Source organism: Malurus melanocephalus, unplaced genomic scaffold (assembly GCF_030028575.1).
Source record: "Malurus melanocephalus ecotype Western Australia unplaced genomic scaffold, MMel_1.1 scaffold_42, whole genome shotgun sequence".
Classification (NCBI taxonomy): domain Eukaryota; kingdom Metazoa; phylum Chordata; class Aves; order Passeriformes; family Maluridae; genus Malurus; species Malurus melanocephalus.
Genome location: NW_026623274.1, coordinates 1,360,118 through 1,376,621, shown reverse-complemented (window position 1 = coordinate 1,376,621; position 16,504 = coordinate 1,360,118). Strand labels below are relative to the sequence as shown.

Genomic DNA, 16,504 nt, shown 5'->3' with positions numbered 1-16,504 from the left:
CCCATTTCACATATCTGCATCTATCTATATCTACCTTTCTATCTATATATATCAGGTTATTAGAAAAGCCACCAAATCATAGCTATGGGCTACATAATCTCTATTCACAGCTGCAGCACTGCCTKAGTGAACTGAGAGATACATCTACTAAAATGAGTTTTCTCACAAGTCTGAGACATCCTGAGCTGAATTTCTAAAAGACTTCTCCCATGTTTTTGGTGGGGTTATTTTGTGATGCTTTTTTGTATTTTTATATTTTATTATTTAWGCAGTAATATTGTTATTGACATTTCAGAACCCCCAAAGAAAGAACAAGGCACAGCTGCAGGAAAGGCCTGAGTGAATGCAACAGAGCTGGAGGGAACTTGGAAGATCACTCAGCCCATGTTCACGCCCCAAGGCAGGATCACCCACCCCCATGTTCATTATTTCTCACAGACTCATCTGTATTTTCCCAAAGCTTTCCAGCCACAGAGCTCTGACAGTCTGTGCTGTGGCAGCTCTCCTGCACACCCTGGGCAGAAAGGACAATTATTCCCTTCAGTGCTGCAGCAGCCTTTGAGCACCTAAGACCATTATGTTGCCTCCCCTCAGCAATCTCTTCTGGTTAAAGAATTTAGTCAATCTTTCTTTGCAAGGGATATTTTCCCGCCCTGTTTTGTGGGTTTTTTCTTTGTTTTTTGTTTGGTTTTTTTTTTAATTTTTTTTTTTTTTTAATTTAGAGGGGTCTTCAAAAGGAACAGTACAGGCTCCCTTTATCATTATAGAGAACAGAAATTTAGAAGGATGACAGCTTGCAAACCTTGGACAGATAAATAYGAAGTGGCAACCCTGGTTAGTGTTTATTATGCAGTGTTTATTATACAGGCTACTCCCCTTGCTGCTCCTCACTTGGACACATTCACCCACCTGCTTTATGTTTCATAATTTGTCAAGTTGCCAGCAACCCCAAATTTCAAAAAGAGCCTAATATTTTGGTATTTTTAAACTATGGCTCAGGGGTCCTGCTTAAAGCAGGGGGATGGCTTCAAGCATGTTTTCCTTCTAAGGTAACAGGATAAAACACCACATGAGGAAATYAGTAAATGATATGAGTTTCTGGCCCATCACAGCACTGTATAAAAGTTAGAGGATTATTATTATCCCTAGGTAAATTAAGACTCCTGTTATTATTCTCCAGAAGAAACAGGTTAGGATTTGTTAGTTTGAGAAGGCACAAGAAGACTCAACTCTCCATTCTGACCAACCCAGACATTAGCCAGAGAAGGAGCAGCTTTGTCTTGAAGGAGACAAAGACAGGAATACTTTGCAGGGCTTGTGGGGCAGACAGAGCTCTGACATGAACAGATTGGGGATGTCTCCTTACACAGGATGTGTCACCTAAGGAAAACATGCAGATATCATACAAGAGTGAAATTCAGAAATCACCTGATATGCAGCAGCAGGGGCATTAGTGATGCTGGCACTGCAGTGAGGGCTACAAAAAACAATGTTTTGATAGGAAATGRTGCTAACAAGCCTTCTTCCATCACCTGGACAGCCCATAATGCTGCGGTCAGTTCAAGACCCTACAATGTTTTAATGTCCTACCTGCTGAACTCAGCTCTCACAGACACATCCTGATCTGCCCATTCAACCAGGACCAGAGCAGCTACAGGGTGGCCTTGTTCACAGGGATGCCAAGGTGCCTCTGGATGTCTCCAGCAAAAGCTGCCTGCTCAAAGAAGGTTCAGCAACAGTCATGCTCACTTGCTCACCAAAAGCACTGTCTCCCAAGCCACCAAATGGAAAGGATACTCTCATTTATTTCCTAAGAAATAGTCACTGAAGAATGAAAATAATAAGCACAGGGGAAAGGAGGCACTAATGGCAAGTTCATTAGAGCACCCATGCTGTTCAAATGCTAGAGATGAGTGACAGTGAGACATTGAGGCTCAGTCCTTCAGATGGCTCAATTTAAATTAAGGAGGTTCATCACTTTATACAGAGAATCCCAGACTGTGTGGGTGGGTGTGTATTGCATGCACATTTGGATTCTCTCTCCAAAACATACTGCTGGCATCAAGTTATCCCAGTTTATCATCTTCCAAACTAAAGTCATTAATTCTCTTTTTAAGAGAGGCACAGGTTGCAGTGAGCTGCCCAACCACTGCTTTCAGAGCCCAAGTCTGAACAAGCTGGGCCTACAAGCTTGTAACAAATAAACTACTTTCTGAATAGAGGCATATTCCTCAACAGAGGTTTTTAGCTTCGATAACTAAGACAAATGTCCCATTTACATGTTAATTAAGCTACACAATTCCCATATGCGTTAAAATTACAAAAACGTGTGCTTTACAGTGCACACAGCAATAAATCTTAGAATTACAGAATCACTGAATATGCTGAATTGGAAGAGATCCACACTCCGACTTCTGTTCCTGCACAGGACACCCTAAGAATAACATCTTGTGTCTGAGAGCATTGCCCAAACACTTCTTGAACTCTGTCAGGCTTGGTGCCGTGACCACTGTCCTGGGGAGCCTGTTCCAGTGCCCAACCACCCTCTGAGTGAAGAACCTTTCCTTAATGCCCAATCTAAACCTCCCCTGACACAACTTGAGGCAGGACAATCCCCTCCCTTGCCCAGCTGTCCCTGATGCCCTCCAGGCTGCCAGGGCACTGCTGMCCCATATCCAACTCTCCATCACCCAGGACCCCCAGGTCCCTTTTCCTGGCACTGCTCTCCAGCCTCTCACTCCCCAGTCTGTCCCTGCACCCAGGGCTGCCCCACCCCAGTGCACCATCCGGCACTTTCCCTCGCTGAAYTCCGTATGGTTGGTGACTGCCCAGCCCTCTCATTTGTTAGGGTCTCTCTGCAGGGTCTCCCTGCCCTTGAGGGAGTGAACAGCCCCTCCCAGATCTGTATCATCTGCGAAATTGCTCAGTATCCCTTCCAGTCCTACATCCAAGTCACTTATGAAGATGTTGAAGAGCACACAGCCAGGATGCCATTTATTGGCTTTCTTGGCCAMCTGAGCACACGCTGGCTTGTCCAGCCAGCACCCCCAGGTCCTTCATTAGATCACCTTTAACTTTTGCTTGCGTGCGTGATACGTTTAATAAGAAAGATGGTGTTACATAAAAAAAAAAAAAAAAAAAAAAAAAAAAAAAAATGGAGCCAAAAAACAAAAAAAAAAAACTCAAAACATTCTTATTATGTTTTGATCCTTGCCCTAAATAATTTCATGGCATGATGTCATTCTTGGGACACCAAAGGGAAGGAAGACATTTGCAGCAGTACCACCGAGCTGCACAGAGCCTGGACTTGGTGACAATGAAAGCACTGCAGATGTCCCACAGCACGGCTGCATCATACCGAGAGAGTTCTCTTTTGTTTCAACATACAATGACACAAATTGCTTTTAAATGGTCCACTCGGTCTTAAATAATCTGTTTTTCCAAGAAAATGGCAAAATTCTCTCCCTCTCAGTTCTTAGGAAAGATGATGTTTTGCCTCATTTTGTAAAATTCGCTGCATATTTTTCCATTCTGCCTTGGAATGGTAGAATTCCATCTACCATTTCAGACACACCAAGGATGAAATTCACATTCCCCTGAATTTAGTCATCATTAAATGCAGAAAGAGATTTGATCAGAAAAGTCAGTATTTTCTCCATCTAAATTAATAAAAATGAACATACAAAGATGAGCACAAAGGTGTTGCATCACAGAGGTTTTGCCCACTTATCAAAAGACTGCTGCTCCAGCAGGCTGATCCCTCCTACASGAAGGAATAATGGAAAACAGCCTTCACAACTTCATCTAAATAACATGTCTTAAAAAAAAATACATTAAATGCTTAAGTATCTAACACCATTCCAAAATATCCTTATTACTCCCTTAACTATCTGAAGCACATGAAATTTCCAGCAGTTCCATTTCTACTTTTTAGAAATTAGGCACATTTTAAAAAATACAAAAAAAAAATAAAAATCCTTGAACCTACTACTCCACATACCAACTTCAAAGTACACATTTGCATAACTGATTTAGAAATATTTAGACACTGAAAATCCATAAGAAGCCAAAGAGAATTACAAAATATTTTAAAAGAAGAATTGGTTTCTTATTTCCTCTCTGCTCTTTATGAGATAATCTGGGGCTCCTGTCAGGTTTCATCTTAGGAGGGATTTGGATCACTATTWAAACTGAAATGTGTCTCTGGCAGATGCAGACATTCCATCATTATATTGTCTCACTGAATGGGCAGTAYTGCACATGAGATGTACCATATCTTCATCATGAACGTGCTGTAATGGCTAACAAGAAAAATTGTAGATGATTTACTTAAGCAGAACCAGCTTATATATTAAGGGTATGACATGTTCTGATGAATCAACTAATTTTTCCTTCTCTTTCATTTCCTCTAGAACTTCAAAGCAATCAAATGTTGTTTATGCATAAAATTTAATCCTTTCACCAATCTATAGTTTGATTGAATTTGCATACTCTATTTCCTACAAGTCAATGTGAAGAGAGSCTCATGTAATTGAAACCATTTCCCCTCCAGTCCTCCTATCTTTGTTGCAGTATTTTCTATTAGTAGCTCTATTATGCCTAATATCTGTAATGTTGGCAGATTAGAATTTTCACTTAATGCAACCTGTATTTATAAACCACTAGGATGAAAAAAGAACAAATACAAGAAAGAGGAAATAATAATTACCTGTCTTTGATGCCACACAGATCAATGTGTAAATCACTGAAATTCCCCAGGGAGCCTTGCTGAACTAAAATGAGGTCCTTGGGCTGGTTATCAATAAAGATGAGCCTCATACAGCCTTGAAAAGCAGTAATGGGATTTAAACACTGGGAATCGCTGAAATTGTCAGGGCACCCTGTGGGAAAAAGAGAAGAGGCAGAGAAGAATATTGGAATGTTCAACTATTTCTGCTGGGATTTCCTGATGCAGGAACTCAAAGGCTTATTATTCAAAATGTTTTTATTCCTTCTGCTATGCAACCTCCTGTGTTATAAATCCTCCAGTTACGGGAAAAAAAAAATGAGAGCAGCCAGGCATTGAAAGTATCAGAGTATGAAATTTTCACATGTGCTAAGCAACATCAAAATGTGGGTTTTTTTAATCTTCTTCCAACTCCACAGCTGATAGCAACTAAAATGTATTTTAAAAGTCGTACAAATTGTAAAGTCATTGTGGGTTAAGTTCTGCTGCTGAAGCAATTGCAGATGAAACCTTGTGGGCAGCAAGAAAACCATTCRTATGTGAGCTTCCTCAGTATTTAGACAGCTCTGAGATCCAAAGCCTCCTGCACATCCTCACTTAGTGCTGTATCCAAAGGGYTCATCAAGATCAGAACCACACTACAAAGACAGTTAAGGACACTTCCTCTATCTAAATTAATGTTTTCACTCCGAAAATCAGAAGACAATATTTTTCAAGACTCTTTTTTCCATTTTCAAAATTGAGCTAGACCCACCTTAATTTCCACAAGAGCACTGTAGGTAAATACCTTTGTAGATTTGAGCTGTATCTCACCTAACCTCTGAGAAGTCACCAAGATTGATCAGAACAGTGATATCTACAGGAATATTGACAATATTAATAATTCTAAGGCCTTTTAACTAGGAAAAAAACCCCAAAACTAAACCAAAGCCATTCATGGTTAATTCAGCTTTGTAGATTTTGCATATATTGGCAGYTAGATGCAGGTGCCCTTTGGCTACCACTAGCAGTAGCCCACTTTCACAGCTGTGCTTGCAGTTCTGCTTGCTCTCTCTCTGTCAGGCTTGACCAACATCCTTCAACCTGCCCAGAGTGCATCATGAAAACCTCTTAGAAATAACMTACCTCCAAAATAGTAGCTGTTGCCAGAGTAGATCCTCGAGACAGTGGTTGCATGGCTGGCAGTGGCAGCGTTGTTATCCAGGGTCAGGGTAATGCGATGTCTCCTGGCATTGATGTTAACAGAATGCCAAAGCCCATCRTGCAGACTGGTGCCTGGCAAAAAGAATGTACAAAGTGAAAAAAAAATGATGCAGGAGACAACTGTGTTTTCAAACCTCCCTTTGCTTCTAATATGTGACCACAAATATGCAGTTCATCTATAAAGAAGGAGAACTGTAGCTAAAAAGAAGTCATTACCTCTGGAAATAAACTGGTGTAGTAGAAAGAACCCCAGGAAAGGGAAGTTTTAAAAAGTATTTTGAGAGTATTATTTTAATCTAAACTGGTACCACTGCAGGGACTCATCAAGCTAGTCYAATCCTTCACCTTTCTGGCAGCACATTGTTACAATTTTGGGTGTGTTCATGTCTATCTGCAGTCTGTTGGCAAAYGTTTTCACATTCAGGAGTAATCAGAGATCTCTGCTGAGCTTCTGGTACCAAAGACACACGTGAGGTTGCAGAGGATTAGATTCAGTGAGACATTCACAGCCTGTTCTCAGGCTCCAATCTGAAACCAGACTGACTGCAGCAAGCATCAGCAGGATCTGTGTTTCTCAGAACCCTCCAGCACCAAAGCAGCACCAAAGCAGCACACAGCACTATTCATGGATGGTCAGGAGTTGGAATTCCACATGGATGTTCTGAGAGCTGGGATTGTTGCTCTGACCAGGAACCTCTAAAGGTTAGTGAGGGATGCACTGTGTAGTCTCTCTTCTAGACACTTGTGCAAAGTGGGAAATGACCTGTCTGTTTCCTTGTTCTGAAAATCAGTGTCCCATGGTGTGGCTCTTGAAATACCACCACAGAGCTACAAAGAAACTCCCCATGGTCTATTCTCACAGCCATGAAAGTCAATGGGCAAGCTTCTGAGCCCCCATATGGAGGTGCAGATCAAAAGTAACCCGATTACAGTTCAAAATATGCCATCATCATGCTGAAGTCACTGAGAGCAGGGACACAAAACTAGTATTTACACCCCTCCCAAAYAGAATACTTTTGTTAGTGTCGCTTTCAGAAAAAACAAACAAGCACTTAAGAACACAAAGAGGTGCGAGAACAGTTCAAAACAATATTACAAAAAAGTGGGTGTTAGGTGTGTGTAAAGCATTTCATCATGAATTTGAAAATGAGACTATTTACTCAGCAGTGGCCGTTAACACATGCACAATTACCASAGAATTAAAGGCTGGTTTTCCAGCTAAAAATGGATGATTTTTCAAACAGAACAAGTGCATTCTGAGGTGGAATATGTTGGTGAAGTTTGAAACTATAACAGAAGAAAATAGGTCCCATTTGAAGGGAAAATAGGTACATTCTTGAGCAAACACGAGTTTATTGTGATTACCTGACACCTGCAGAACATGGCACATGCACTTTGTGCACATTTTCCATGCACAGGGAGGTGGTTTAGCACATTTTGGATAGCACCAAAGGCTGGGCCCGGGTTCAAGATTTCAGAACAAAACAAATACACCCAACCAAATATTGACATTGTCTCAGCTCTGTCAACAGTTTAATTAGGACTGGAATAAATGCTGGAATCTCAGTTTTCAGTGTTCAATTGCAGCAAGCTATGGCTGTTGCAGTCTACATGAATAAGGAGAGATGCAGGGCTGCCTCATTTTCTATCATAAAGGGGAATGAAACACGAATACAGAACAGCTCTGCTTTGACAACTCTGTCAGTTTTTAATCTCTGCTTCTTTTAATAGATACATTTGCCCTCTTTTAGCCTGTACAGGGAAYATTTTAATACTACATGTTTTTAAACATCTGCTCTTTTAGAAAATATATTTCTATCTTCATAATCATCATCATTATGATTCCCTCAAATTTTAAATCAGGAAGGCAACCCTATTTYACCTTCTTGCATCTCACCAGCTGCACTGCACAAAGCAACTTGCAAAGTGGCTAAGAAAGCCCAAGAGGGAGTGTAAGGAGAGGAAACCCAGGGTCAGCTTCTCTTCCGAGTGTAGCATAATAAAGAGAGAGTGTAAAACTACAGTCAGAGAAAGAAAACCAGCTCCAAGGTTGCCTTAACTTGTGCTGGGGCAGGATGCAGTGATTGAGCTGGCTCCCAGCTGACTTCAGCACAGTCTGAAGATTGGAACAGGAAGGTCTTCACGTGACCTGACTGGAGAAAATTCTGTGTGATTGCTTAGGAACACAGAGGATCAGCTAACTGTCAGTGAGACTGAGCCCCAAAAATCTCAGGATGCCAATTTTCCAATCTTAGATCTAGCTATACAGAGAGGCTTTACCACTGGARAGCAAGAGAAAATTTAAAAGAGAAAGGGAGATTTCTATGTCACCTTATTTCTTGATCCCTTCATCCCATGGAGCTGAACCTTTGTGTTTAGGAGCCAAGTGAAAGTAAACAAAAAAATAAATACCTTCACTGATTTCCACTGGGTTCTCAGTCTCCTTTTGAATAAGCAGTGTCAATCTCCCACCGTGGAGGTAAACCAAGAGATGTCCTGAGTTTTCAGACAGCTCGGTGAACAGAAGTAAGCCATCCTTATTCCATGTTCGGAACTGGAAGCTGACTGACAAACCATCGATTTGAGGAGTGCCAGGGAGCAGCAAGTAGCTTCGACTGCTGCTCACAAACGTGATAGGAACAATTTGTGGTTCTGAGCAAGAAAAGGTCACATTCCCCTGAAAAAAAAAAAAAAAAAAAAAAAAAAAAAAAAAAAAAAAAAAAAAAGTGAAACATAATCAGCATGTCTTTTTTTTTAGTCATCCCCAAACATCTTTAGTTAAATAAGCTCATTGGATTTCTAATGGCCCTCAAGGCTGGAGTAGGTGTTTTCATTCAGACACATATCTTTGGAAATCATTAGGAAACGTATCTGTCTGTGCTGGGAAAACATCTCACTTCAAAATTTTCCTTTTATCACAAATGCTGAAGATCAAAAACCAAAATCTTAGTCCTTAGAAGGATCTAAATGTAACCAAATGTCCTCCTCAGTGCCATACCTTAGTTGATCCTCTCAGTCAGCCAGCCCTGAAATCAATGGTGTGATTTGCCCAGAAGAGCAGCACGTTTACTCAAAGCAGTCAGAAGAATCTGTAGCAGCACATTACACTGTAGTTGGTGGAAGAAATKACTCCACCAGTTTGCTGAGCCACTGTAGATTACCCCAGCAGGTCAATCAGGCCATGGTATAAAACCTTGGCAATATATAAAGCCAGGATGCATTTAAGGAGTTTCATCTTCCAAAGCTACTCCAGGAGATYGTTGTAGCCAGGCTGCTTTGTAAAATACCAACTGTAATCTGATAAAAACATTGGAGTATAAGGCTTTCTCCATGATAACACTTTTCATCAGAGCCCATACCTCACTCTAACAGGATAATTGTAACGAACAGCACTTGATGGATGTGCAGGAAGTTGCACAGTGCTTGGGGAATTCCTCTCTGCAATCTCAGAGAGATGATGGAACTGTTCCCTATCACTTTCAAATGTCTTCCCAGTCTTTATTTTTTAAATGGAAAATAAGGTGCCAGAAACATACAAAGTTATCACTGGATGTAACAATCCTTGATAGATGTTTTTCTATATGGAGTTATTTGCATAGTATCTGTTTGGCTCAGAATGCTACCTACCAGATTTGGCTGAAGGAATCCAYGGGTATGTATTAGAATGCTTTGAGATATAATCCAAAGCTTATCTGAACTTCATTGAACATTAGTCATGTGGAAAGCAGGATGGAAATTTGGTCTCAGCYTTTAAACAGTTTTTACTACCTGCTGGGATTTGCCCGCATTAAGAGATACCACAAACTTTTTTTTGCTACTGTTATCATTATATTTCTACCTCAAATTTTAGTCAAAGTCATACCAAATTACAGAAAGCAAAGACAGTCAACTTCAGGATTACAAGTAAATACAGCCAACATTCTCTAGAGCTTTTTAAAGTTTAAAATGACAATGACTGTTTTTCTTTTGAATTTTAGAGCTTTACAGTGATTCAAGCACTCCATACAAAAGTTGTTGTTTATTAATCATTGAATAATTTGGGCTTAAAGGGATCCTAAAKCTCATCTCATTCCAATCCCWCTGCCAYGGGAGGGACACCTTCCACCAGACCAGGTTGCTCAAAGCCCCATCCAACCCAGCCCTAAATACTTCCAGGGAAAAGCAGCCACCACTTCTCTGTGAAACCTTTTCCARTAGCTCACCACCCTCACARTAAAGAATTCAGATATGGTTTTTGTATCAGAGCTCTTTCCAGATTTTWCCTAGCAGCAGAACAACCTATGCCTAGACTGAATTAATGGTGCAGAAAAAGGCAAATGCYATGATGAAAAACCATTTTGCAGTATATAACACACTTTCAGAARACCTTAAAACTAAAACAAGCCACTAAAGACCTTGCATAGTTAATACCCTTTCAGAGCAAAGTATCCCTGATGCACAGGAATAGGCCCAAAGGTAAAACTTCTGTCTGCATTTCACATGAGATCCTGAACACGTGCAACTAGTCCTAAATCCACGGATTGCTGTGAAACCTTGACAAACTCTGCAACACTAGTCCTTCACTCCAGCTAGCAATTCATGCCACAGGAGTCCTGAGACATGCTCAGCAAAGGAAATGCACAAAGGAGGTGCTGCAATTTTCTCTGTAAATGAGATAAAGGTGCATTTGGGGGATAGACAAGAGGTGTGTCTGCCTTTTTTGGGGGTGTTCTTTTCACAAGGTATTTTTGTTACTCTTTTTCAAAAGCTGAGACCTCCATGATTTAAGGGCCACAAGCAATTGCAGTCAGAGCTAAAAGCTAGTCAGGATTTGTGGGAAAAAAAAAAAAAAAAAGAAAAACAAGTTGGATAAAGCAATTGATGCCACAGGAACTTAACATCAATTCAACTGGCTAATTTAGGAAGGAAACACCTTAAAGCAGCATTCCAGAGCAAAGCCAGATGATACAGCTAACGAAAACCAACAATAATTGCTGACATCCTTACACTGACCAACCTGTCAACCTTCCTAGAGACATAACATGAAAAATCTGAAAAAAGARACACACMACTTASAAAAATATTTGTYYATTGAAGTGGAATAGGTTCCCCTTACAAAAACTGTTAAATTTGCCCTGAATGTTATTCTCAAATAAAGTTTTCCAGCAGGTCTAAGCCAGAAAAGTAAACAGCTCCCTCTAAACCTTCATCTGATCACGAGCCTTTTGCTTTAATTGGCAGCAGTTCTGGAACTCTCCAGGGTATATGCCAGATTTCTGGCAGACACTTGATTTTATAATTGAACCCAATTTAACTGAAAAGTAAAAGCTCATTGGCTGGGAAATGGGATAAGAACAGTCTAATCTCTAGAGAAAATAAAGGAGATGCTCAGCTCTACCCAGCTGCTGGAAACTCTAGCTATCATGTGGCATTTGAGAATTCCATTGAGTCCATCTCTAGACTGATTAATGACTCCTCTAAYAAGCAGTGAAATTTTTTACAAAATAGTTCTCATTGTTCTTACAAGAGAAAACTTCTGATCCTAGAAATGCAATGGAGACAGTTGCAATTTTTTCACTGGCTGCCATGACAGTTGTCTCAAGAAAAGAATGGAAGTACCCGAGATTTCTGCAATCAGGGTACAGCTTTAGAGATGGTTCTTGTTCAAGTGAGTTGTTGAATGAACAGGCAGCAGCATGTTAAAGCATTCTAAAGAAGAACCAGAGCCTCTCCTATTAAAAGAGAATGGAAGAACACCGTTGCTAAGTGATGAGGATGAAAGTGGATTACACAGAAGATCCTCTGAGCCATAAACCTCATCCAAAACTGACTGGAGACTTTCCAGTGACTTCTGGGGGACTTCAATAAAACCTGTATAACTTTAATGAACCATTTCAGTCTTTTCTGACCTTTCTTCATGTAGTATTGTCTATTGTTCAATGAAGAGAGAAGACAACACCACAGTCAGGGCAATTGGTAACAAATTCCTCATACATCCTCCTTGCTCTCGGAGAATACTAATTAAAAAWAATATGCACTTGGGAAATTATTCAAACTGACAGCTGCACTGAAATCCTCAGCACTTAGCCTACCAGAGGATCCAGGCCAAGATCACAGCTTGAAAAGAAAGAGCAATAAATGAGTATTTCTGAGCTCTCATTCTACCTGCAGGTTACAGCATCAAATGGGCACTTAACTTCCCTCATTAATCACTCTATGGATGCTGTCCAATAAAAAGGATATCTTGCTTTCTGCAGAGGATTAGAAATGATGATTTCATATGACAGGTAAAGGGACTCAAAGATCCCAGGCCTGGCTGAGATACAAATGTGGTAAACTGGCAAGAATATCTCCAGCTTGGAAATTGAAGGACTACTTCTAGCTGTGAAGGGACTGAGCTTGCAGATGAATTTGCAAGGAGAGTAACAGAAGAAAAAGGTGACCTCTGATGCAGTTTTAAAAGTGTAAGATGAAAAACTGGCATTAAACTCAGAGAAACTGGATTTTGAGAATGAAGGAGGTCCCTTCCAGCCCTGTTTTTAAATTAACTCTCTTAAGCAGAACAAATGTCAGGAGACCCACATATATTTCAAATACTTCTCAAGACCATGCTGAACACTAAATGAAAAGCAAATCAAAGAGAGATACCAGCTCCAGCCTTCTGAAATACTGCTGCAAACTCTCTTCAAAGAGGATACGGCAGCACTGAGGCGCACGATRTCCCTTGAGTTAGGACGAGCCCACTGAGTGAACAACCAGTCTGTCCCAAGAGCAGGGGACCACACTTTCAGAGGAATTCTTATACTGAATTGAGACAAGTTTCTGTTTCCCTGAAGTGAGCACATTTTCAATATGGAAATCTGAARGCTTTCCTGATCCAAGTTACATTAAAACTAATATAACCCTTTGATAATTAATCTTGTGACAGAGAACTGCCCTATCTCCACTTACTGTAGGAATCATGAATTCCAGTAAAATGTTAATTGTTCATACATTGATTAAAGTTGTTTACATTAAGATACTGTTCCCATGGGTAGAAAGTAACATTTAAGAAGAAAAAAGAAGTCTTCGAAAAAAAACCGAAACACTGTGACCATGAGAGAATCCGGAATTAGATGCTTGGCTAGTTATTTCTGGATGTTCTTTATCTCAGACTCCCAAATTGACTGAACCACTGGGCAGAAGCAGAACAAAGGATTTTAACATTTTTGTGCCCATAGTAACTGTATGTTATTGTTTCATTACATGGCACAATAGTTAAGAGCTGCTGACAAAAAATGGGAGCAAATACAGAAATACTTTGGAAATATCCAACATCATTTTTCTCAGAGAGACATGAAAAGGGGGAGGAAAAAAGACTATAGGAGAAAACAGACAAAAAAGTAGTGATCACTTAATATTTTCTCTCTGTGGTGTATTGACCTTGTCAGGATGTCAGGTGCCCACCAATCCCCTCTATCGCTCCCCTCCTCCATGGGTGTGAGAAGAAAATAGAGAAAAAAAAAACCCTCTTGTGTGAAGAGAAGGGCAGTTTAATAAAGCAAAAGAAAAGGCTGCACACAGAAGCAAAGGAAAATGAAATACTTATATCTATGCTTTCCATGAGCAGGTGATGCCCAGCTACTTCCTAGGAAGAGTGTTTCAGCATGTGTAGAAGGTGCTCCACAATAATAAACACCTCTCCCCTTCCTTTCTCACTTGGCTTTTATTGCTGAGCAGACTCCTTTGGTGTGGAATATCCCTTTGGTCAGTTTGGGTCAGCTGTCCTGGCTATGTCYCTRTCTCCTCCCAAGATCTCACCCACACCCAATCTCCTGATGAGGGAGAACATTCACTTTAAGCAACAAGAAGGAATGAAGCCAGCYTTTCAAATTCACCTTGCTGGAAGTGAATAAGATAGATGCCATGGATCCAAGGCAAATTATTACAGTCCAAGTTCAATTTTTGTTCCAGTTCAAGGTAAAGTGATCTACAGCTTATTAGTTTTTATTGCCTGGAACAAAACATAGAAGCAAAGAGATTTTTTTTTTCTTCATTAATATTATGAAAACAGAACCACATCTACCTTAAAATAGGAAAGTGTATAGAAAGCAACTGCTATCAGTTTTTCTCATTCTTTATGCATTAGGTTCCTTTAATAGATTTTCTTCTTTTAAATTCCAATTATCTGTGTATCACAGCACAGCCTRAATGGTTGGTGTGAAGTGCCCACAATCCAGGCTCTCGACTGTGATGGGCTCAGCTTGCCCCTTTCTGTTATGCCAAGTGCCAAAGAGCTCCTAAGGTCTTACCAATTGGAGTCAGACCTTAAAAACACACTAAAACCTTGGCTTTGCAGAAAATTACATTTTCTCCCATTTCCCTTACCCCTGCTAAGTCCTATGACAATAATTAGCCATCTCTCTTCCTCTCCGACAGGGACTAAGAGCCTTATCGCCTCCYACCTTGAAACATCCTCCTCTGCTCAGCAGGCACTAACTGCCTTATTCATTCAATTTGACTATCCAGATAATGTAATAAATGAAACCCTGAACAATTGTTTCTAACCTGTAATTTGCTGGAGGCTGATGACTCTCAAAAAGGCCTTGTTTGCTCAGAAACATGTCATTTTTTTTCTGTATGTCATCCAGTGTTATTAAAAAATATGTTCTCCCTCCCTGAAAGTCTTGCTTCTCTTGTTGTCATCACARCTATCAAAATCCTAACACAAAGCAACTTTTATATCAAGGAGAGTTTATTAATGCAGCTATGTACTGGATTATATATTTGCAAACAGAAACTCTTTAGAATTGTGGACAAAGCCAACCGAAATCAATGGGGAAGATRTCATTTAAATAGACTTTATTTCAAGACCTCGATTGAGGTGACACAATTTCCTTCAAAATAATCCTGTTATACCCTTYAGCAACAATAAAACAGAACCTTAGAATGAATGCTATTTATATAGACTTYCTTGCTTTTCCACACTGCAGGTAGAATGCAAAGGAGACTCCTCTGAAGAGCCAGAGAGCACACAGAAAGATAGAAGAAAAGATAAAAAGTTATTTTTAAAGGAAACAAATGTTCCTGGAATCCGAGTTCACTTGCCTTACCTAAAAAATAGCAATTTCAGTTCCCTTTTTAATTGTGTGACTCAACGYTTTCATTAAATAATTGAATAAAACTTTTTTTTTTTTTTTTAGAAATTCAACTTGGGCCACAGGAAGCTGTGAAAAAGGTCACTAAAAATGTCCAACATTTTTAATTAATTCCTATAGTCTGATTGGAGCACAAAAAAATAAGAAAAAAAAAATTCCAACTCATGAATCTCCATACCCTAGGAGAGGCCTTCACAAATCACCAGCCTGATACTCACAGATGGATCAACACTTGCCAGAGCACTTTGGTAGAATGAGACATTCRCAGACAAGTAAATTCTTCTCAAGATGAAGGTATCTCAAATCAGCTTAATAAAATAGCATGTTTGGATTCTCTATAAAGGGAATGAATTATTAGTTTACATTCTCCTGTCACTAGGTATCTTTCCTYGCTCTTTGATGCTGGCAATTGGTGATTTCCCCAAGGCGCTCCAGTGATACATTTACATGTCACCACGTCCCTCGCTGTGCTGAGCTGTCACTCTCACATCCAAYATGGCAGGCCAGCGTGGAAATTCGAGCATATCTGAGAGCTGACAACTTCTGCCTTACAGTACCCTGCATTCCTCTCCAGTCAGAGCAGGATTGGCTCTGCTAAATAAAAACACATCTCCAATTTCTATTAGMCAGAGGTAATGGAAGAGAAAGGGAGATGGTGTTTTTCTCTATTTCAGTAAGTAAGTAGGCTGGAACACTGAAAAGATCAAACACAGCACGTTTTCATGACCTCTTAATTTCTTTTCTTCAGCTAGGCAACTTTGTATTTTGCCATCACAAAKCAGTGAAGCACAAAAACAACTTAAGACCCTGGCCACAGGTCACATTTGAGCAGTTTCTAAAGGTGCAACCAGAATCCAGCATTAAGTAACCACTGGTGGAGAGGATCCTATATTTTCAGGAYGCTATAGCTCTTTTTTCTCTTATCTACTCCATCAACCAGATGCATTTAGCAATTCTCAATKGATTAATCTTCCTAAAACTTGCTCCTTCTCCTTCTGCATCTACATATACTCTTAACAAGCACAAAATCCCTCAATGAAGACTTTTCCATCCCAGATATCAACAGGTCAAATTTCCTTCTGTGAAGAACGATTCCCCTTCTCCTTCTTGTAAATGTGACCCTCACTTGTGCATTTTCCTGCCCCTACTTAATTGCCCAAGAAGTGTAACTGCTGTGCAATGACTCATAACAAGCAGTCTGCACTCCTCTTGTGCTACTAAGAAGACAGCTAATAAACAGGGCAAACCTTTAGATTATTATTTTAAAGCATTTTCTGAGGTTTCCCAARGGTCCAGCCCTACAACCATGACAGTGGTTAATTACAGAAATTTGACTTTCCGTAACCTCTTGCAATTAAAATCAGTAATCGCTTGGAAAGCACATAAAAGATCCCCTATCGTTGCTCCACATTCAGTGATCAAGGGGAGGGAAAACAAAACCAATAAAAAATCCCAAACA

General features: G+C 40.0%; 1 protein-coding gene across 1 annotated transcript in view; it reads right to left on the bottom strand.

The window, feature by feature from the left end:
- CNTNAP5 (contactin associated protein family member 5) overlaps positions 1–16,504 on the bottom strand; it is a 223,082-nt gene that overhangs the window by 110,070 nt on the left and 96,508 nt on the right. Inside the window, exons 8-10 of the mRNA XM_057364809.1 lie at positions 8,342–8,606; positions 5,852–6,001; positions 4,709–4,880 (exon numbers count right to left, since the gene is read on the bottom strand). Of these exons, the coding sequence (XP_057220792.1) occupies positions 4,709–4,880; positions 5,852–6,001; positions 8,342–8,606 (587 nt within the window). The remainder of the gene's footprint in view (positions 1–4,708; positions 4,881–5,851; positions 6,002–8,341; positions 8,607–16,504) is intronic.